Here is a 24,595-nt window from a genome sequence, read left to right as displayed (position 1 = left end):
GAATGAAGCCGATTGCCGTGAGTTACAGTGTCTCATTGATACATTCTACAATTGGTGTCAAAGAAACATGTTGATCCTTTGTGTTACGAAATGTTTTGTCATCAGTTTTCATCGTACAAGAGACATGCTTAATTTTAACTACAACATTGCCGGAACTCAGCTGCAACGCGTTGACCACGTAAAAGATCTAGGTGTTATTCTCGATGAAAGGCTAACTTATACCAATCACCTGTCAGCGACCATCGACAAAGCAAATCGACTTCTAGGTTTTATGTTCAAAATTTCTAGCGAATTCCGGGATCCTCTGTGTTTCAAGGCTTTATATTGCTCACTGGTGCGCTCGCTGTTGGAATTTGCAAACATCGTCTGGTGCCCTTATCATGCAACGTGGAGTGAAAGGATTGAAGCTGTCCAGCGCAAATTTATACGATATGCTTTACGTCAATTGCCTTGGAATGATCCGTTGAACCTGCCACCATATGAGAACCGTTGCAGACTATTAGGACTACATACTTTGCAAGAACGTAGACATACTTCGCAGGCCATTTTCATATCAAAGCTTCTGTTGGCTGAGTATGATGTTCCCGATCTCCTTGGACAAATCAACCTCTACACCCCAACCCGTGTTCTTCGCCCTCGGACATTACTACACATCGAAATGCGAAACACCAACTACGCTGCTAATAGTCCGATTTTGGCGATGGTTCGTCGCTTCAACGAGCTTGCCGAGCACTTTGACCTCAATTATAATTCATCACAATTTCGTCACCGTTTGCTGTTACATTAGGTTAATTATTTTTAGTTTAGTTCATTAAGACTTAGTGTCAGATGAACACAAATTTTAAATACAAATACAAATACAATGTCTTCAGCAACTTCATTTGTAATAAAACAAGCTACAACTTTCTTGCAGACATAAAGTACCTATCTGAATTACTATGAAAAATAAAATTTATCTTTCATTTATAGGTAAATTAATCACTAAACCATGTATTCCTGCAGAAGCGCATCCATAAAGGCATCAACTTTTCCGAAAAAAAATAATACTTCTAAACTGAACGGTTAAGATTCCATGCATTTTGAGAATGGAAACACTGTGCAATTAAACGAAGGAATAGGGCGTTCTTACTATATACAGCAATATTTATGAACATAGATTCATTGTTATCGATTTCAATGTCGTTACTTTAAGTTTTTTGCTACCGTAAGTATTATGAATTTAAATATTTATAAATATAAATACGATACTTTGGAAGCCTCTTTTTAACGGCGGACAAAAGAACCACCTGAATTTAAAAACTCGTGACATAAACATCACATAAAAGGACCAAAACCAAAATATTCTAGAGATCTGTTTGCATTCTAAGGAACAAAAAAAAATGAAATCCGTATAAAAGGAGGCATCAGTGTACTATAACCAGCCGATTGATTGGGAACCGTTCATAAACCACATCGACTCATGACGGAGAACGGGGGTCTAGTAAAAGTCTACGTTTGTCTTCGAAGGAGGAGGGGGTTATCCCAAAAGTCTACGTAGACTTTATTCTGCTTTGTCGTCCATTTCACATCATTAACTGGTCGGTGTTAAGTCAGACCGGACCAAGTCGCAAAATCTTGAAAAATGAGATAATGACAGCACTCGATACATAATTTCTTCTATTACATTAGACCTTTACCAGATTTGAAATATGTGACAATAATCAAGAATTATAGTTAAAATTAATTTCAAATTATAACGTAAAGGATGCTGCAATGCAAACTTTAAACTCGTTTTTCTCGAAATCAATACAATGTCACTTAGTTCAGTCTGCCTTAAGACCGACCAACTAATAACTGCTCTTAAAGATTCTAGATATTAATCGATACAACTAGATATAATCATGCAAACACTTTGGAACTGGTAACCTTTTGTAATACCTCTTCTAATCGAATTAATCGAAATGTTACGGTCAAAATTTGGTCAAACAAGGGTGTCAGCTTAAAAAAATCACTTTTTTGTCATATTTTTTAGAAAGATGGGTGAAGCGAATTGATCAAAACTTTTGTACATTATACTGCATCATTTCAATAACATTCTGTAATTTTCTCATGCCAAAATATCTACTTGACCGATTTATTTCAAACTTTGCATACACATTCTATGTAAAAAATACCTAACCTCTACATTCAGTTTTCGGGATAATTTTTCAATTAGAGGGATTTTCTACTCATAAATAGCGGAATTTTTCTTGCAAAATAGCAATTCCAACATTTTATTAGTAAAACATCCCTCAATTGAAAAAATTTCTCAAAAACTTAACGTAGGGGTTAAATATTTTTTACATAGAATATGTATGCAAAGTAAATAAATAGATCGGTTCAGCAATTTTTGAATGGCAGTTAACACCGCAAATCGTGTTTTTCCAGAGACGTTCAACAAAAAGCTCCGACACCGAGTCACTTGTAGATATTTTTTCAAGAAAAAATTACAGAATGTTATTGGAATGATGCAGTATAATGTACAAAAGTTTCGATCAATTCGCTTCACCCATCTTTCTAAAAAAAATTGACAAAAGAACTGATCTCTTTACGCTGAAGCAGTTACCAGTCCCCCCCCCCCTCTTAAGGTTCCGCTAGACGGTTGTCAAATATTTTTCTATTGGGTGGAGACCTGGCGTGTTGGGAGCAGTGGTGAAAATTTTCATATTCAAATGCCAACTTTCAGTTCAATCAAACCCAACCATGATTCAAATTCAAAGCCTACCTCAATCATTCACTTTCAAGTTGGCGGGATCTTAATGACAGAATCGTACGTCTTCATTTCAAATTTCATTCAAAGCTGTCCTCTGCTCTGTAAAGGCCAGTTTAGGTTATATGTTGACATGTGTTGCGTTTTCAAGCTTACATGAGCAGTAATAAGTATGTTCAGAGTAGTTTTGCTTAAAAAACCTAGTAGAGAGATATTGGGCCAATGAAATTGAAAATGAATGGAAAATGATTGAGTAGGTCGGCTGTTTGAATGAATGATACAAAGCAACAACTACGAATAGAACATAGTAGGGCATGACCAGGGCCGCCGAGAGGGGGGGGGGGACCGGGGTGTTTCCCCCCGGGCCCGGAGTTTTGAAGGGGGCCCGGATTTTTAACAGAAACTAAAATTTTGGCAAATACTTTTTCGACAGAAATTTATTTGAAAATACAATTAAAAATTCAATATCTTGTGTATGAGGTAACTAGAATAAAATTCTAAACTACTGCATATTTGATATCAACTATGTTTATACCAACCTAATTCTCGCATCGAAATAAGATCAGGCCCGAGCGGGCATGGCGGAATTTGTACATTGAATGTCATGCACGCAGCTCACCTGGGTTCGAATCCCAACCCCGCACACAGGAATAGAGATTTGTTATAGGAAAATTCCTAACCTGAATGAAGAAGCGAATGACCTTAAGGTTAAAATGTCTATAATCGAAACAAAAATATGATCACATTTGTAAGGGTTAAACAATTAAATGGTTTGATTAGAAGTCATGAGGTTGTCTTCAAATTTCGCCAATTTGAAATCGATTTTTTTGATTTATTGAATTTCCAATCTTCGAAAGCGCTGGATCAGTATCGAAAGTAATTATTGAAAGGAAAAACCCTGTTTCGGGTTGCCACTCCGGTTTTTGGAGACGAATTCGGGTCTTCGTTCAGGTAAATCCGAATTCGCCCGGAATGGATTATTTTGCAATTTTGCGTTGCCCTTTTCTTTACCAGGAATCGCCCAGCACCCAGTCCTCATAAACATCATCCTCGGGTTGCAGGCCCTAATTGTTAAGGAGGGCCCCTCTTGGCGTTGACAAATATTATTTTAAAGGTGCCACTTGGGTTTACTTTACCCCATTGAACCTTCGATTCAATGGATTAATGTTCCTCACAAAGATTCTCGGAAGAAACTGAAGTGTGATTTCACACCCCGTGTGGAGAGCAGAGCAAAGCTCGCTCGGGTTATCCTTCACAGCGAGGGTGGGTGGTGCTTTTGGATTCTTTGTGAATAACCGAGACAGTGAATCACTACATCCAACTAAATCAACAAAACTGTTAACAAATGCAAAAACATACAACTAAATGTGAACGGCACAGAAAGGTGGAGTCCTTTACCAAAACATTACACTCTACGGTGAATGTGAAGAAAATAAGATATTTTTCCTCCTAGTGCTACGAGCTACATAAGAAATAAAACAGTGCATATTTATTTGTTTTTAAGCGTTTTGGTCAAATGAGTCATCAAAAACTCTTGATATACTAAAAGAATACGAAATTAATCCAAAAATTTATATTTAAAATTTAATATATTTGGTTTGCCGTTCATTGATACAAAATCTATAAAAAATCATATTCAGATACGAAATGATTCCGAAACATTTTTGTAAAGTGGTGATACTCAAATGACGTAGCTTTTTTCGGCGATTTTCTATTACCAATTCCCCCTAGCAAAGAGGCCAGGGATGGAAAAAAATAAATACTTTTCAAAAAAATTTCAAATGCGGCCTTTGATCAACATTTTCATTATAACAGTAAATTGCGTACACAACAAGCCCCTTTCGTGACGAGTATACTATTATTAGTTTTGTTTTGAATTTTATACGTCTTGTAGCATGAAGAGAAGATCTGTCAGTTTACAATCCTGCAGCTGCCAATGATTCTAAGAAGCATACGTTCAACTAAATTGCTAAATTGTGTTTGATTGATTTCGAAGAGAAAATTTAACTCTGCTACAAAACTAAATCAACTAGTTAGCAAGATTAGCTAACTAATGCAGCAAGTTAAATCCGCATACAAAATCTTTTCGTTTTGGAGAAGTGAGCGTGAGATTTTGAACGTCGCTTCCTGAACGCAACGATTTTATTTTTATTTTTGAACTATTTTCTAGAAATCAGTTACAACATGCTTGTAAAATATTTTAAGGTGTGCTAACACACCAACACAAATAAAAGAATAATTCATTTTTATAGGATTATGAATGTTTTCGAAATCAGCATAGCGTAAAATCCAACCAAAACCCTTATTTGAAATTTGATCCATGTTTCTCATTTTTTTTCCATTTTTTTATTCCTACATGGGTTTTTTTTATTTTGTTAAAATTTCATTGATCTATTTTTTCAAGTTGTGGATTGTATTTGTATTTCTACAATTGTAAGATTCTGCCATTTTTATCTATTTGCTTACTTTTATTTTATCCATCTTTTTACGTTCTTTAATTTTGATTTTTTTATCACTATGACTTACTTTAATTTATAGCTTTTTCTCTGTTACTTAATTTTATTTGCAATTTTTCGAGAAAATTATGCTTTCTTTATTTTTTTCCTATTGTTTCATATTTTAATACCATGCTTTTTTATTTGTATCTTTTGTCATTTCATCTAATTTTTAGAATTTGTATATTTACTACATTTATTCTTGTCATAGCCTTTTTCTATTTCCTTTCTTTCATATTTTTTGCATTTCCAAAAGCAATTTTACTTATACAAATTCATTCCAATTTGTCTTATTGTTAAATTTTTTACCTTTCTCCTATTTTCTTCCTTATTGTCTAATTTTTAGCTTTCCGTTTATTGTAGTTTTATTTTTTCCCATTGTTCATTTAATACAATTTTATTTATTTTTTATACCTTTTTCTTAAGATTTAATTCGTTATTGTTATTTCTTCATGTTTTCTATTTAACCTATTTTGAAAGTACTTTTCTGTTGACCATTTTCCTATATGTTAGCATTGATTTTTTTTATTTTCCCAAAAAAAACATTTGATTTATCTTTTCTTGACACTATGCGCACTTTTTTAAATTTTGCATTTAGTTCGTTGTTTGAATTTATTTGAAATCCAATTTCTATTGCTTTTTCTGTGCTTTAAATAATATCCATTTTATTCATTTTTTTCGTGTTGATATCTTCATTTTTGTGTTCCTATAGTATACCATGTTGGCTTTTTTCTACTATTTTTTGTTTTCCATTTTGTCTGTTTGCCCCGTTTTTCTTCAATACTTCCAATTTTCTCTACTTTTTCGTCTTTTCATCATTTCAATTTTCCAGTTTTTCAAAATTTTCTGGTTCGTCCATTTTTTTCAATTTCTCTATGGTTATTTTATTCTTGTCTTTTATATATTGGTACTCCTCTAGTTTTATACATTCTTAACGTTATATTTATTTTTTCTATTGCTTTAAATATTTCTTGTTCTTAATGTTAAATAAATTTTATTATTCTTGATTTATCGAGTTTTTCAGTTTTATGCATTTTTTATATTAATATTTGTATTCTTTTTAGTAGTTTTTTTTTCATTTTCATTGATTCTAATTTTTTTTCCTAATTTTCAATCGATTTTTCATTATTTTCACCTTTTGTTCAATAATGTTCGACTTTTTTAATCTTCGCAATGTTTTTCTAGTTTCATGTTTTCCTTTATCAATTTTTATAGGTTTTGTTTTGGATTTTCTCTATTAAACATTTTTTGACAATTGACATTTGTTTATGTGGTTGATGTTGTTGTTTTTAGCTCTTTTGTACATTCTTTTAATATTTAGTTTTCCTATTGTTTTTTATCTTTTGCCGTTGATCGCCGTTTGGTTATTTTTAATTTTTGTAGTTACTACATTTTTAATCTTGTCATTTCCTTTCTTTTATAAATCCTATTACAAAAATGGCGCTTTTCAAAGTCACCAAAACTGTCGAAGAGGTATTTAAAACTCCCAAAGTATAAAAAACTCCACGTTTTTTCCTTCATTGGCACTACAAACAACAAGAGCAAAAAAATGGTACATAAATATAAAATGTCAGTGCACTATACATAATATCAGTGAACTCCAATGGATTTCAAACATTAAATTTTTTGCACTCTGGCAATACACAGTGGTGGGGCCCGTACGTTGGACCCCCCGGGCCCGTATTTTCTCTCTGCGGCCCTGGGCATGACTTGAGATTTGTTCCTCCTTCAAGTTCAAAACAACCTGTTGAAAATTTGCAGCTCCCAACCAGAGGTTTCATGGACACCACCTAGAAGCTGCAGCTTGGTTTTGGATATATAGTATCTTCGGCAAACTTTCTTAGAACTTTCTTGCCAATTTTTTAAAATTAGTTGAAATAGGGTGGTACTTGTGGTTTGGGTGTTCAAAGTATCATCTTTTTTGATATATAAAATTCAGCTACATAATGTTCTACAAAGTTATAAATCGATCAAATTGAATTAACTTTTCTAAAGAAACTATATGGCTAATGGTTTGTGTTATGATAATTGAAATATTTAAGGTAGGGTGGCTCTTGAAAAACTGGTTTTCTGTTGATATCTTTTTCTGTGTTAATTTCACGCAAATACTTTGTTCTAGAGAATTTTACAATTATTGTAAATGCACATTTTATATATCTTCCAAGATTGCAAATGGATTTTCAATCTGATAATTTCATTTGCATTATCGGAACTTTTCTAGTTCTTAGTGGAAAAAATACGGGAAATAGTTCACAAAAAATTAATTAATTTTTTTTAAAATAATCAATAAAAATCGTTCATAACTTTTCAAATGAACAAGATAATAACTTAACTGCTTTAGCAAAAACATGCGCCACATAAAGTTCTAAAAGTGCTGCAAACAAAGTACAGTAAATACCCGGTTTTATCAGCCCCTTGGCGAATTTTAAGCTGATAAAACAGAGACATAGATAAAATCGGGACATATATTTTTCTGTCTTTTTAATAAACCGAAGCTCCTAAAATATTCTTCTTTGTTCCTTAGATATAGCCTCTGATCATTTTATTTATGATTTAGTTCCCCTTAAGGGGGTCTGACAGCGCAAAATTTAAAAAAATGATATTTTTTGCATTTTTCGGATCTCCAAGATAAGAAATATGTGCCCAAGAAAGGATTTACTCGAATGCAACTTGGTTCATCTGTTAGAGCCCATCAAACTACCAACTATCAATTTTCATGTGAAGCTGATATAATCAGGTTAAAAAGCTGATAAAATCGGGGGTAGATAAAATCGGGTCATCACTGTATTTATGAATGTATGAAGTGATAAATGAAAAATAGTGATTTTAAGGGGTCATATTTTCATTGTTCATTCTCTTATGCCAAAATCATACGAGAACCACATCCGCGTACTTACACGGCGGAGGTAGTACACCGAGGAAAAATGTATAAAAAACCTACATATTAAAATACCCCAATTTCAAGTTTTTCTTTTCGCTGATCCAGTAGTATTTGAAGTAAATTTAATCAGGGTATAAAGGGTTTTCACTTGGACGGATTGTGAACATAAACTTTTTCAATTTTGAAAAGTGATAAAATGGCGGTGTTTTCTTTGTTCTAATTCCTTTGTACCTAATGACCCTAACCTTTGTTTGTTGCATTTCAAGCAATTTTGAGTCGGAACAATTCGCATCAATAATGTAGATTTTGCACAATTTTTTATCAGCTAACCAGAATTAACAAACATCTACCTTGGACAGTTAGCAGTATTGCCTACCTTTAGATGCATATGCAACACCGTTGCCATCATATGCAGATATGACTCACTAGAGAATATAATGATTTGGTATAATGCTCCTGATGCAGCTATTTGAAATTTTGGATTTCGGCCAACTTGTTCAGTTAAATAGGGTGTTGAACCTATTTTCACCATACTAAGGAGGATGCTTCACTGATTCATCAAATGCTTGACTTACAATCATTGGAATTGGTACAAATTGGTATCAACAGCTTTGCTTCGTTGTTAAGAACCAAGACAATAACACAAATGCGCTGAAAATAGTGACATTCTCGTGTTTTAGCGAAATGAAAACTCGAATCGAGAGCCCCTATTCTTGCGCTACCATTTGGCTCAACGCGTTGAACAAAGATGGCAGACGCTGCTCTAACCAACGGCTTCAAATGGGTAAGGTGATAAAAGAAACATGGCGAAAATGGGCTCATCACCCTACTCCGATTCAATAATCAAGCTATAATGAAGATTCACTGGTTCTTCCAGCCCATCTAACTAGAACTGATTTTTATATCAGCCACTCCAACCAAACTAAACAGACCGCAAAGGACGAAAAAATCTTCTATCAAGCAAACTATAATATTAATATCACATTCATCACATATGATTAACAAGGCAATTAATAATATACTGCACGTGTTACTCAAAAAAATAGTAGCATTTTGACTTCGACGCGTACTCTATTCGAAATTCTTCAGGCGATTGACTGAAGTAAATGTCCCCTACATTGACGAGATAAATAAGAAAAAGTTTCTCTTACTTTGGAGTGAATTGGAGAAACAAACAAAAATTGATGACTATTTTTGTGCTGTAAATAGTAGTATGATTCATGATTTGTCTTTTCATCATTTCCTGATGGGAAGAATTGAGGTGGTAAGGTTAGAGATAAGAAAGATAACGACACAGAGAACATAGACAATACGGAAGTATTTTTCACTCCCAAGGGAACAAAACACACTTATCGATGAACGGATATATCAACACCCCTGAGGGGATATTAAGATGGCAGAACGACAACATCCCCGAAGCGATATTGTCATTCAAATACGGCTTAAACTATAGCTCTTTACCACACTGGGTTAGAAACAATTGTATATCCTTGAGTTTCTTAAGCTCTCTGTACATAGGTTCATCTATGTAAGGAGAAGCAAAAATCCGGATACGCAATTGCATTACTGCAGGGCAGTTACATATCAAATGATATGAAGTTCCATAATCGGATTCACAAAGATCACACGAATAATACTCAGCACGCCGAATAGTAGCCATGTGATAATTGAGTTTGCAGTGTCCAGTCAGTGCCCTGACTAGAATACTGCAATTGTGCTTGCAGCAAATTCTTTGACATTTTCGGAATCACATCTGGAAGAAAAGTTTTTGTTTGAACGCAAGTTTGCAAACTACGCCAATGGTTGGCATGTTCGGCAGAGGGAATCTTGTGCTTTATCCAACTTATCGACAGCGTTAGAACTGGTTCTGGACCAACGAAGTCAGTTGCAGCGCCAACTGCGTCCGCCCATTCATTTCCAGTAATACCGGAATGACCGGGTACCCCTAGAAGGTAGATAGTATTTGAAATGCACAGTTCTTCGACATGCGATTACTACTTTCAATCTCGAATCTGTCGAACTAAGTGCTTTCAGGGCAGCCTGAATGTTAGAGCAAAAATAGATTCTGTTGCCGCAAATTCCCCTTTGAAGTGCCGATTATACGCGACACAGAATCGCGAAAATTTCTGCTTGGAATTTTGGTACGCCTAAAACGAATCCTGGAGAGCGGAATTGATTCTGTTTTTTTCGCTCTCGAACTGTGAGCGAAAAGCTCCTAAACGATGCGTTAGTGTTCAATCAACCTCATACTTGTGCAATAGTTACAACATCGTACCCCATAGCTACACGCTGTTAGCTCATGCAGTGCAGGGATAACTTGAATAACACATACCATATTCTCCATGCTGGTCCATTTGTGATCGCTGCTGCAATGATGCGAAGTTTATATAGCTCATTCGAACAACTACCCTCTATGTATCGTTATGGTCTAAGGTGTAAAGTAAGTGTTTTAGCGAGTAGATGTTTGTCGGTTCCAGTCCTGATGCTACCAGTTTATTATTCTCTAGTAAGGCTTAGTTCCCAACACATAGGGTGATGTGCCTATTATGGCAGTAGAGCCTATTGTGACCCTATTTCGTACCCCTTGGTTTCGAACCAAGCATATGAGATAATGACAATATCGATTTGGCTAAAACAGGTGTGCAAAAAAAGCTCAAGTTATATTCTTTATTTGTTGTGCACATACGTATTCAGAACTATCCACTAAATCCAACTTTTAATTAAAACAAAATCACCTTATTGAAATATCTGCTGATCCGCCTCACTCGCATAGTGAACCGAAACAGGACGCAACGGCGCTTAGCAAAATAAACACTTTCGAGCCAGCATTTACCGCCTCATATCTCGTTATTCCGGCACAAATATATTAAATATTGCACTGATACATACCTTTATTTTAGCTGGAGAACCTTTTTACGATTATTTCACTTTAAAAGCACTCGTCAAACACTAGAATAGGCCTAGTGTTATAATAGGATAAAACTAAATACGGGGGTTCCTATTATTGGCATGTTTTGCTGATACACTACCACAATCAAAACCAACTTTTTGCATCCATCATACAGAAAAGAATCACCAGTGCGGCCAAACCAAAACATGAACTTGAAAACATAATGTTATGCAATTTCAGGTATAAGTAATCAATTATTTCAAGTTATTCAACTAATTGTTGATCGCAGATATTTTATTTTCATCTGCACATACAATTTGGATCGGGAGGAAGTAATGTGTGATGTGAACTTTATATTCCAGTTGTTAACTTTCGCATGGTTATTTCCTGCATGCGCAGTTCTGGGCGCTCTTCTACTAACAGCTGATGAGTTTCTTTCGTGTGCGTAATGTTTACGTTTGTTTTCATCGGCTGAAAAAAGCAGAATAATTCGTTTTACAAATCACGCGTTGGCGTCCATGATCTGGATACCTAGTTAGAATCGACGCAAATGAAATATGAGGCATTGCGTTTCAACTAGATTGTTTTTCGATGAGGTGGAAATCGGCACACCCATGAGGCGATAATTGGAACGTTCAGGTGGGAATAGATGCACAGAATAGAACATTTATTTTCATTTATGCTGAAAATTGACACAATTCTGCCAAATAAGCATTATACAGATGTTTAAGAAACAGTACACTGATACTTTATTCTGAAAAAGTTTATAGGTAATATGGCTTCTTTTTAAGTTGTTCAAAAAATAGTGCGACCCTCTCCATAATGGTGCCAAAATAGGCTCATCACCCTACATACAAACGAAATATTGATAACAGCGGGGAAATGGTACAAAGCAAAATGCGTCAATGACGATGCTGAAATACCGACAGGGCGGCGGGGAGGCAAACGATATTATCTCACTCATCATTAGTGTGAAGCTTATATATGCCGTTTAACTACTCCACCAGTGTGTCGTCATGGTACGGGTAGTAAAAAGGTGTTTTTACTGAACAGAAGTTTGTCGGTTATAATATGAAATCTGATATCAGAATTTTTTACTAGAAGTTTCAGGTTACGAGTTATTTATAGCAGCGGAGAAAAGAATGAAACAAAACAAAATGGAATGCAGCAGCAATCATGATGAGATTGCTTGTGGTGGTTCGGTGGGGGGAATGTGAGGTGTAGAAGAAAGATACGAAACAAAAATACTAACAAAGTTTTTTTTGTGTGTGTCATCGTTTTTATTTCGTGAGCGTTGCGCTCATCTTGAATTGTGCGCGAACAGTCAATGTTCAAAGTGCTTCTTTTTTCATAAACACATATAGTGGTTTTATGTTAAAGAGGAGCAGCGGGTGTTGCCGAGAACACACCAGTCATCACCATCAAGATAATCTTCTGAAGATAGTTTAACTTTGATTGGATCATCATGACTTCAACCTTCTGCCACCAAACAAGGTACCCGTATGCCAGTATTGGTCTAACAATTGTTGTGTAGATCCACTGAATGTACTTGGGTTTGAGTTCCCAAGATTTGCCGAAAACCTGCCTACATTGACCGATGACCATGCAAGCTTTCTTGATTCTGAAATCGATGTGAGCTATCCAATTGAATTTTAAGTCAAAATATCAAAATCAAATGTCAAAGAACTGCAATGGACGAGCTCCGGTTGTAATCCTTCAGTGCGTGAAAAACACCATTGATGTTTTATTTTGATTAACTGATACTCCAACATGAAGACACCATTGGTCAACAACACGTAAGGCTTGTTGCATAAAATCAAAAAGTGTGTCAATGCAAATATCGCTGATCATTATATGATAATGATCGGCGAAATTATATGTCGGAAGCCCCAACTCATTTAGTTTCCTCAACAAGCCATCGGTGACAATGTTCCATAGGAGTGGTGACAGCACTTAACCTTGAGCACATCCGCAGACACTCAGTTTCCTTATCTCTACTTATCTTAACCATGACCCATGTCGGTTGCTAACCATTGCGTAAATCCAGGCCATGATATATGAAGGTACTCCATGACTTCGTGCTGCGTCCAAAATAGATTCGAAAAACATGTTGCAAAAAGCACCTTCAACATCAAGAAAAACTCCTAAACTTGATTGCTTTTGCAAAAAAGTTTTTTCAATGTTGTAGACAGCATTGGGTAACAGGGTGGTAGTAGAATTCCACCACTGAGATGCATGTTGCATTGCATGCTAACATCTCGAATGTAGTGGTCGATTAAACGTTCCACTGATGTGAGAAAGACGGAGACCATACTTCAATTTAAACATAACAATGTACCTCTCACAAAATTCACATTATAAATTTAAATAAATCTATGTTGACGTTTGGGAGAAGGAAAGAATTTTGGGAATAGTCTACATGTCTAGGAGAGGGGGTCGAAATTTGTTCGACGTGGTTTATGAACGGCCCATTTTAGCTATTTTTACTAATAAAATTTCTAGTTTGTTGCGTCATCCCCCTTCTAAATAGAATGCAGCCCCTGAAATAGCAGGCTGGTTCGTACTTATGCAATTGGCAATAGATCTTCATCCCTATCCTATCAGGCTCTCGCTTCCAAGCGTAACTTACTAACTGTACTGATTTCTTACTGTGTGTGTGTGTGTGTGTTAACCTTCCTATCTCCCACTAGCTGGTAGTGATTTACAGAAAAAAGATGTTTGCATGTATTTAAACATTCATGCAAATAACTTGGTTCACGGATTTAAGAAGGTGTTAGCTCAATTGACTTTCCGGTGACCCATTTCGTGTACAGTGCCAGACATGTTCCGAGGTCATCGTTCCATCAACTAGCCCCGCCTTACTGTAATGTTTGTATCAATTGGATTGTAACATTACAGTAAGACTTTCGATTCCATTTAAGCAGGAAATCGACGCGTATTTAGTAAATTGGTTCAATTTGTATATATAACATAACACATGTGTACTAGAAAACTTACCAGTTTTTGCAGTTTTCTACCTTCATTTCTATCTCCCATTTATGTCCCCTTTGACTCTTATCCACATTTCTTGAATTCCTGCTTATTTAAGAAAGAAAAGGGGAAATAATAAAAAAGAACCGATAGTCTCCGTGTTTTCCTCAACGCTTCCGTTTCTCCTAGTCTGGTGTCACTGCCTGTTGGACTTGTGTAAGTTGTTCCATTGGAGATCTCCAAGGAGCTGTAATTGGAGGAAGATCTGACTTCTATCCAGAAGTATCAGTTTTTCACATTAATAGATTATATGTGTACACTACAAAACAATCCCGTGTATAATGCAACCATTTTTTGAACATTTATATGTACATATACACACATAAACACATACACATATATACACACATGTATACATAAAACCGATTTAATCCACCCATCAGTGGGATGAGACACCTCTCATACTTATAACTGTTGTATTATTCATTAAATTGCCAAACGCACGCAAAGCTGGCAAGCAGCTATATATGAGACAAGCACAGCCTCGAGTCTTGCACGTATAACACGTATAATAAACAGAATAAATTAAAAAACAATAACAAAACAAACCAAAAATCAAAACAATTATGAAGCAAAAAAAAAGTTATTCATAAAATGGATAGAATGATTCATATAAATCAAATTAATAAAACAAATCAAATTAGCTCAAATGAAAATCAGACAATATTAAAAAAGTTATGAAATTAAGAGAGTAAACTAAATTGTTTCAAGCTAACTGTCATCCAATAACTAAAAGAACTGACTAAACCGAATTAATAAAATGAAGAAACTGAACAATATATGAACTGGGAAAAACTTACAATTTAATAAAATGATTAAACAAATGAAACAAACAACATGATTAAAACGATAAAAAAAAAATTGAATTAATAAGATACATAATATGAATAATGTGGATAACACTAACCGCCATGTTTGAAAAATGCAAAAACAACCAAGTCCATTGCAGCCGCCAGAAAATTTGTCGTCTAAGTATTGAAATTACCTTTAAATCGCATTCGCAAATAGCATTTGTTCCTAGGGGCAATTAGCACAGGCGAGTTGATTCAAACGTCAAACCATTCAAATGGCCTGACGATCTTCGTCCGCATTTTTTTGACCGGGTACTGACTCCATTCAGATATCCGAACCGGTTCCGGAATGAGTTTAACTGGGAATCAGTGAAATCGTTGCATCAACTAGTCAAGTTCAGATGGCGCTGTCGATGCTAAGTGGGAACATTTTTTTGGTAGCTCGCTCGAGTTGCGCACATACATAGTAAAATAATTGTGATGTGACGATAAAATCACTACGTCAAATTACACTATTCCAACGATATTTTTGCCTACCAACACATAACACAACAGGAGAAACGACCTACCGAGCGATTAACTTCGATTTCCTATTAAATATACTATATTTCACTGCAAAATTTTGTAAACTATGGGAGGAACGCAAAATCACTTCCGAGAGATTCGGCAGTGCTGCCACCATCCACTAACTGTACTGATTTCTTACTCTATTCAAAAGCCTGTATTGACAAGGATGCTACTAAAACACTGACGAGACGGCTTAACAACGTCGCAGATGATTGACTTATATGGCCTATTTGCTTGTTTTCATTCATGATCGCAGACACTGACAACCATAAAGCATAACTCGCTAACAAAAAGAAAACTTTATGCGTCTGAGGAAACAGCAAACAACTTACCTTACCTTGCTCACATCTCTAAAGAAAATCATTCGCACGTAACAATGATAATAATCTCTCTTAGTTTCCTCGTGCATTCCGTCGATCAGACGCGCTAACTAATGTTTCCATGAGGCGTTCGTTACTGTCCATTGAGAAGGCGTAATCAATTAACGTTTACACCATAGTGCCCACCCACATCACAACCAACCGTAAATTGTTATTAATAGCAAACTGAATAACGATAATTATATCTACTCTCTTCGTTTGCAGTGTCGGTGGATTCGTCGGCGATCTTGGAAAGCCTGCTATGTATAGTCAGATCGAACCCGTGGCTTTGTATACGACAGCAGGCCGGACGAATGCTGGACAACTGGGAGGAAATCCTCGATTTCAAAAAGCATGAAATGATGGGTGAGTACGTATAAGTTTAGATAAAAAGCAGAGTTTCGTGAAATATAATAGAAATCGCCGAAATCAATGTAATTTACCATGGGGGTTAAAAAAGTTTGTTGTTTTGCGTTTGTTTTACAATATATGACAAAAATTTGAAATTGATTTAAGTTTAATCATACTGATTACAGAAACCATTGCCTTAATCACAATGGCAACATAGAAAGGACGATCAAATGCTCCACTTATCTTTGATATAGATTCTGAATCTAAATATGTCCATTCCTTGATGACGGTTTGTTTTCAGCTCAACTGCACTCGTGTGCCGTATTGAACTAGCATTGACCTTTTATACGCCCCACATTATATTTTTTAGGGTGTTACATACAATCTAAGCTCGACGACGATGAATAGCAGCGCTTGGATTGGTCGCTTTGAATACGCAATGTTCTGTAGATATCTTCGACCCAGCACATTCTCCATTTTCCTCCGATGATCCTGGCGCTCTGAACGCCGCAGAAAAGTTTCTAGGAAATGATTCTCTGTCACTTTAGCATTGTTGATTGATTAAACTCCTTATAAATTTTATATTTTTTTTTTTTTTTGTCATTTGTTCGTATCTTAAAATACGTTTATTTAGGCCCAAATGCTGTAGCTTAACGAGGCCGATAATTCATTTTTTTTTATATTACATGTCACATGTTAGTGGGGGAAGGGAAAGCCGTATTTAGGGGCGGCTTGCTCCCCTCTTATGTAAGTAAAGGACAAAGGTAGGAAGTGGGATACATATTGTGTAATTGACATCGTCGTTTGCTGATTGATCATTGTGGCGGATATGCACACTTTGTTGTAGTGTTGTAGTTTCCAGCCTGTAATCGCAGGGGCGAGGGGAGGGTCGATATTTCGGATAATTATTGGCACTCTATATCATCTGCATGTGCGGTATGTCATGATGTTCTGGATAGACGGTTATCAAGAAGAGTGTGCACCGAAGACTCGTGAAGCAATGCCATATTGTAGATACAGGGATAGGTTGGTGAGATTCTACTGTGAATGAGAGAGGGTAAAATGTATTAAACTTGGACATCAATGGTTTTCAAAAAGATATAGATAAGAAAAATATAGGGGTGGTCACGGCTTGCCAGGACGTCCCGGACTGGCACATAGGGTGATCTACCTCGGGCCCGAAGGGAATCTATTAGTTGGGACCTGGCAACACAGTACTCTGCGCACAGCCAAACAACATGCTCGATGTCGTGATAGCCGTTCTCACAAACACAATGATTATTTTCAGCAAGCCCTATACGACGGAGATGCGCGTCAAACGAGTAATGGTTGGACATGATCCTTGACATCGTACGAATAAAGTCCCGGTTCACATCCAACCCCTTAAACCAAGCATTCGTTGATACCTTCGGGATAATGGAATGTAGCCACCGTCCCAGATGCCCATTGCTCCATGAGGTTTGCCAACTATCGAGCGTCCTCTGACGAGAGATACTGAAAAATTCGTTGAAGCAAATTGGTCTTTCGTAAGTGTCGCCTTCTAATGCGCCCACCTTGGCTAAAGAGTCCGCCTTCTCATTGCCCGCAATAGAACAATGTGACGGGACCCAAACCAAGGTAATCTGGTAAGATTTTTCAGATAAAGCACTCAGATATTCCCGTATTTTCCCCAGGAAATACGGTGAGTGCTTTCCAGGCTTCGCCGCACGGATGGCCTCAATGGAGCTGAGACTATCCGAAACGATGAAGTAATGGTCTGAGGGCAGGGTGTCAATGATCCCGAGAGTATACTGAATGGCAGCTAATTCTGCGACGTAAATTGAAGCAGGATCATTGAGTTTGAATGAGGCAGCAAGATTTTCGTTGAAGATACCGAAGCCTGTGGACCCGTCGAGAATTGATCCGTCAGTGTAGAACATTTTGGCGCAGTCGACTTGATGGTATTTGTTATAGAAAATATTTGGGACCACTTGTGGGCGAATATGATCCGGAATTCCACAAATCTCTTCCTTCATGGATGTATCGAAAAATACAGTTGGATCAGAAGTATCTAAGAGATGAGCACGGTTGACGTTATATGTAGATGAATTGATGTTCTGTGCCATGTAATCGAAGTACAAGGACATGAATCGGGTCTGAGAATTAAGCTCGACAAGCCTTTCGCAATTTGCAATCACCAATGGGTTCAGAATATCGCATCGAATGAGCAATCGATATGAGAGGTCCCAGAATCGATTTTTCAGCGGAAGAACGCCCGCCAGCACTTCGAGACTCATCGTATGGGTCGAGTGCATGCAACCCAAGGCAATACGCAAGCAACGATACTGGATTCGCTCCAGTTTGATGAAGTGTATGTTCGCAGCGGAGCGAAAGCAGAAACATCCGTACTCCAACACTGATAATATCGTTGTTTGGTACAACCTGATTAGGTCTCCTGGATGGGCACCCCACCATGTTCCAGTTATTGTACGGAAAAAGTTGATCCTTTGTTGGCACTTCTGTTTCAGATACCTAATGTGACATCCCCAGGTACCTTTAGAGTCGAACCATACCCCGAGATATTTGAATGTTGAAGCCTGAGCAATAGTTTGATCCATTAATTGAAGCTGTAGTTGCGCTGGTTCACGCTTTCTAGAAAATACGACTAGCTCAGTTTTCTCCGTGGAGAACTCGATACCCAGTTGGAGAGCCCATGCAGACAAATTGTCCAAGGTATCTTGCAGTGGTCCTTGCAAGTCGACGGCTTTAGGACCTGTAATAGAGACCACACCGTCATCTGCAAGCTGCCTTAGCGTGCAGGAATTGACAAGACATTCGTCAATGTCATTCACGTAAAAATTGTAGAGGAGAGGGCTTAGACATGAGCCCTGGGGAAGGCCCATGTAGCTAAATCGTGATGTCGATAAATCGCCATGCGAGAAATGCATTTGTTTTTCAGACAACAGGTTTAGCAAAAAGTTATTTAAAATTGGCGAAAGACCATGCTGGTGCAACTTCTCATAAAGAATGTTGATCGAAACTGAATCGAAAGCCCCCTTAATATCCAAGAATACTGATGCCATCTGCTCTTTGTTAGCATATGCCATTTGAATTTCTGTTGAGAGCAACGCAAGGCAATCGTTCGTCCCTTTGCCTTTGCGGAAGCCAAATTGTGTATCTGACAGTAAGCCATTTGTTTCGACCCAATTGTCGAGCCGAAACAGGATCATTTTCTCGAACAACTTCCGGATACAGGACAGCATTGCGATCGGACGATACGAATTGTGGTCGGAGGCTGGTTTTCCTGGTTTTTGGATGGCGATGACCCTCACCTGTCTCCAGTCATGTGGGACAATGTTACCCTCAAGAAACCTATTAAATAAATTCAACAAGCGTCTTTTGGCAGAGTCTGGCAGATTCTTCAATAAGTTGAATTTAATTCTATCTGGCCCCGGGGCTTTATTGTTACATGATAAGAGAGCAAGTGAGAACTCCACCATCGTAAACGGTGTTTCGTTCGCGGTATTGTAAGGCGACGCGGCGCGGTAGATTTTCTGTGCCGGGGCGGAATCCGGACAAACCTTCTTGGCGAAATCGAATATCCAACGGTTTGAATATTCCACGCTCTCGTTAGTACTGTTTCGGTTTCGCATACGTCGGGCCGTGCCCCAAAGAGTGCTCATCGATGTTTCTCTTGTTAACCCGTCGACAAACCGGCGCCAGTAACTGCGTTTCTTAGCTTTCATTAAATTTTTCATTCGCTTTTCTAATATCGCGTACACTCGATAACTAGCAACTAACCCGTCGTTCCGGAAAGTTTTATACGCGGCAGCTTTCTCCGCGTACACGTCTGAGCACTCTTTGTCCCACCACGGGTTGGGAGAACGTTTTTGGGTGTTCACGTCGGGTACTCGTTTCGTCTGAGTTTGAATCGCGCTATCGAGAATCGAGTTGGACAAAAACTTATATTCTTCCTCCGGGGGAAGTATCTGTGTTGAATCGATAGTTTTGGATATCTCAGCAGCGTAGCTCTTCCAATCAATGTTTCGTGTGAGGTCATAGGGAACATTGATTGGTGTCGATGGTCTTGAACCAGTGGTGATTGCAATTACAATTGGTAAGTGGTCACTACCGTGGGGATCAGATATTACCTTCCACTTGCAATCTAACCGTAGTGATGTCGAGCATAAAGATATGTCCAGTGCACTTGCTTGCGCAGGTGGTCTAGGAATTCGTGTCATTTCCCCTGTGTTCAGAATTGTCATATTGAAGTTGTCACAAAGGTCTTGAATTGTCGAAGATCGATTATCGTCGTATAGACAGCCCCACCCCGTACCGTGAGAGTTAAAGTCTCCAAGAAGCAGGCGGGGCGAGGGAAGGTGTTCAATCACGTTGGAGAATCTTCGATATCCCATCATGGCCCTAGGAGGAATGTAAATAGAAGCAATGCAAAGATCTTTGCCTTTGATTGTTGTTTGACAAGCGACAACTTCAATGCCTGGCGTCGAAGGGAGGTTGATTCGATTGAAGGAGTAGCACTTTTTGATCCCTAAAAGTACCCCCCCATATGAGTCTTCTCGATCCAAGCGGATAATGTTAAAATCGTGGAAGTTGAGGTTTATATTAGAAGTTAGCCATGTTTCACATAGGGAAAATGCATCACAATGATTGTAATTTAGCAAGTGTTTTAATGAATCAATTTTGGGGATAATACTTCTGCAGTTCCACTGTAAAACAGTGATCAGATCCCTGATTCCGTCTAATAAGTTAGCCATCGAAGGATACGATCGCTGTAAGGAGGGGCCATTGTTCAGTCAACTGTTTTAAAAATGTTCTTACTGTTGGTAGAATAGCAACCAGCAAGCTTTTCATAGGATCGGTAATGTTGAAAGCTGTGAATATCCAGTCCACAATGTCAGAAAATTTAAGGAATCCCGTTTTAGGTTGAGTTTCTGACTGTAAAATTGGAGCACTTGGGATTTTTGGTGCCCCGGGGAGTGCTGGGAACTCCTGGTTGTATCTCAATTTCCCAAAACCAGGAGGTATTATCTTCGGATTTGTACCAGCCCTTCCAGTTGATGAATTATTTTTATTTTGTACCCTTGTTTGGGACAACCTAGGACCCTTACGAGGAAGTTCAGGTGAGTTTTGATTAGGTCTTTTCCTAGAGTTTCCAAGCGGAGCCAAAGAATGCCCCTCGCAAGGGTCGTTAGAGGCGTTATCGTCAGTTGGCAAGAGAGCGAATGGGTTTTCGGAGATAAGTGGAACAGCTCTTTTAAGCATTTCTGCGTAAGAGCGTCTGGAGCGATCTTTGGCGGATCGCTTCAGTTTATCCGCGCGAAGTTTGTACGTTGGGCATGTCAAAAGTGCATGCAGATTCTCCCCACAGTAAACACACTTCTCAGCAGGGCTACTGCAAGTATCATCCGCATGGCGTTCCCCACATTTACCGCACCGTTGCTTGTTGCTACAGTAGGTGGCCGTGTGACCTAGCTGCTTGCAATTGGAACAATTCATGACCCGCGGTACAAACAGGCGTACAGGTAGACGAGCTCCTCCCACTTCAACGTAGCTCGGAAGTGCAGATCCGGCGAAGGTTACGCGAAACGAGTCTGATGGATAGTAATTACCATCTTCGATGGACTTTGAGTGCAATTGCTTGCACTCCAAAATCTGAACTGATTGAAGGTTAGGGTCCTTAAAGCGGCCAGCCCCATCATTCATCAGATCATCGACAGTTAGACCCGCATCACTTACCACACCGTCGATCTCCACATCACGAGAAGGGATGTAGACGCGATACTCCAGCGTAAAGAGGCTATTTCTAACGATATCATTGGCCTGTTTCAAGTCAGTAACGACTACGCGCAGTTTGTCTGACTGAACCTTTTTAATCTCGGTTACGGCCGAGTAACGTTTTGTCAGCTCCCGTGCAACAGTTATGCTGTTTAACGGTTTATTTTTGGGCCGAAAGTATACCACCCAAGGACCAGCGGATCCATCCTGGTAAACCTTGACTCGGGGGGGCTGTGAGACATTGGGGGAAAGTGGGGGAAGTGGATCAACCATAACATTATCTGTCTCAGTATCAGATATACGTTCTTCTTCTTCATAATATTCCTCTTCGGAGGGTGATCCTTCTGTTTGTTCCATTTTGTTGCGGGAGCAACACGCTCGACCGCACTGTTTAACTTAAATCAAAATAAAAAATCAAAAGCAATAAAAAGAAAAAAATCGATAAGAAAAGTAAAAAACGAAACACTTCACCAGTTGGTTCCTGACGAGCTGGTAGGTGAATTGATCCTTCGTTTGTTTTATCCGTCACCCGCGTGACCTTCACACAGTAGAGCTGATATAGCTCGTCTAAACAAAGCCGTCTTTCAGGCAAGAAAAATGTTTAGTAACGCACTTCACTGCACTACTTTAACTGATATCGCAGGTAACAATTATCACTCGCGTGACTGTTTATTAGTAATGCTTTACTGCAGCCTCTGCCACAGCAAGCACCTTCGTACCACCGAAAAAACTAAACCACACCGGAGAGAACAAAAAGCACTTGTTTCCCGGTACAAAGTTGGGTTACGAATGGAAATTTTATATTTGTTTACTTTCCAATGCGGTATGTTTAGAAGATATAGACCATGCAGAAATAACAACAATACGAATATTATGAATGTACAAAGACACAATTTCGAAAATGTAACATACTTTTTCGCACATACGATATATTGAAAAATATTTATTCGAAGACTCCTAGATTCAAAAATGGCACGATTGTAAAACAGAGACAATTCGAAAGTACAACGAAACGAATCCATTTAAATTTGAACCTACATAGTAACTTTCTACTGTTTTTAAAATGTTGTATATGATTTTGTAGCAAAAGATAGGTATTCAGTCTTTGTTTCCCTTTCCTGTATAAAAAATTGATATGACTTCATAATTATAATTGATATACAATGCTTTATTAAAAGCATTTTCTTCTTATTTTCTATTGAACACCGCTTCTTGCTTTCCGATGTTTTTGCTACACCGAAATGCACAGCACCACGTCTACAAACGATATCGAAACTCACCTGCGGAAAAGAGTTTTTACTAATAGTTTTCCCTTCCTAATATCGCACACAAGTTGAACAGCTGATGAACGTCTCAAAACATATGCGCGTTTTTTTTTTCTTTCTCGTTTCTATACAATGTGGAGGTATTTGCTTTCATTCATTGCACGGATCTGCACATAATGTGATTAGTGAATTAATGGTAGTTATACCGGCATGGTATATCAAGCCGATGTTTTATGTCGGTCGATCTTAGTTAATGGCCTAGCAAAAAGGCAAACAATAATTTTTTAATGTGAGAAAACTTGAATCAATTAATCTTCTTGATTATTGGTCCATTGCTTGGATCAACAAAAAAATCCGATTGGCACCAACAACTTAACTAACTATAAAGAAATCTAATTTGCTTATGAGTTGCCAGCAATAAAAAACTAAGATTATAGAGGGAATAATTATATTTGAACAATTATAGTTTTTAGGAAATGATATGTATGTACAGGTTTGTAAGATCGCGTAAAGCGATGATGTCACGAACAGGAGGGTGGTTTTCTTCGGGCTCGTAGGGAATCTATTAATTGGGATCTGGCTTCACGATATTCAGTGAAAGACCAAACAACATGTTCGAGGTCTTGGTATTCTATCCGCAAGAGCCGTAATTATCTTCTGCAAGTTCAATACGGCGGAGATTCGTACCCAACGTATAATGACAACACACGAATGAAATCCCGACGTACATCCCACGCTTTGAACTATGCCTTCATTGAAACTTTAGGGATAATTGGGAACAACCACCGTCCTAGATTTTTGCCAAGTAGAGAAACGCTATGAAGTTCCTTCAAAAAAATGGATCTTTCATAAATGTCACCGTGTAGTGCATTAATTTTGGTTAAATTATCCGCTCTCTCATTACGCATTATGAAGCAATGAGCGGGAATTCACACTAAGGTCAATTGTTAAGATTAGTTAAGTTAGGTAGTCCCGTATCTTCTTCAAAAAGAACGGAGCGCGATTGTCAAGCGTCAATGAGCGTAACGCCTGAATGGTGTTGAGACTATGGGGCCATACACTAATTACGTAAGGGCATATGGAGGAGGGGGAGTTTCAATATATCTTACAAATTCTTATCTAAGGGGGAGGGAGGGTTTGTTCTTTCTTACGTAATATCATAAAAAAGTATGAAAATAAAATCAATAAGAACAATATTTTTTACATAAGAATTATTTACTATTTGTGCCGTTCATTTTCTATATCAAACAAAATTAGCACATATTGTACATCATAGCCAAGGAAGGGTGGACCTGGAATTGAAGTGTTTTGCAACAGCATAATATGATTGTTAAATTAATTATGTAATTTTGTTTGTTGTTGCCATCGTGAGGAGCGTCTTAACCCTTTCATGTCCAACTTTTTTGTAGTGCATGTAGGGTTTTTTCTTGAATACGGTGGGGTCAAGAAACACGAAAAGCCTA

At 37.7% G+C, this 24,595-nt stretch overlaps 1 protein-coding gene across 2 annotated transcripts in view; it reads left to right on the top strand.

The window, feature by feature from the left end:
- LOC131688721 (uncharacterized) overlaps nt 1-24,595 on the top strand; it is a 77,858-nt gene that overhangs the window by 21,157 nt on the left and 32,106 nt on the right. For both annotated transcript variants that reach the window (XM_058973192.1, XM_058973191.1), the window contains exon 2: nt 15,967-16,107. In XM_058973192.1, coding sequence (XP_058829175.1) covers nt 15,967-16,107 — 141 coding nt within the window. The remainder of the gene's footprint in view (nt 1-15,966; nt 16,108-24,595) is intronic.

Source organism: Topomyia yanbarensis, chromosome 3, assembly GCF_030247195.1.
Source record: "Topomyia yanbarensis strain Yona2022 chromosome 3, ASM3024719v1, whole genome shotgun sequence".
NCBI classification, from domain to species: Eukaryota; Metazoa; Arthropoda; class Insecta; order Diptera; family Culicidae; genus Topomyia; species Topomyia yanbarensis.
The sequence above is the reverse complement of the archived record's forward strand: the minus strand, read 5'-3'. Positions and strand labels throughout refer to the sequence as shown.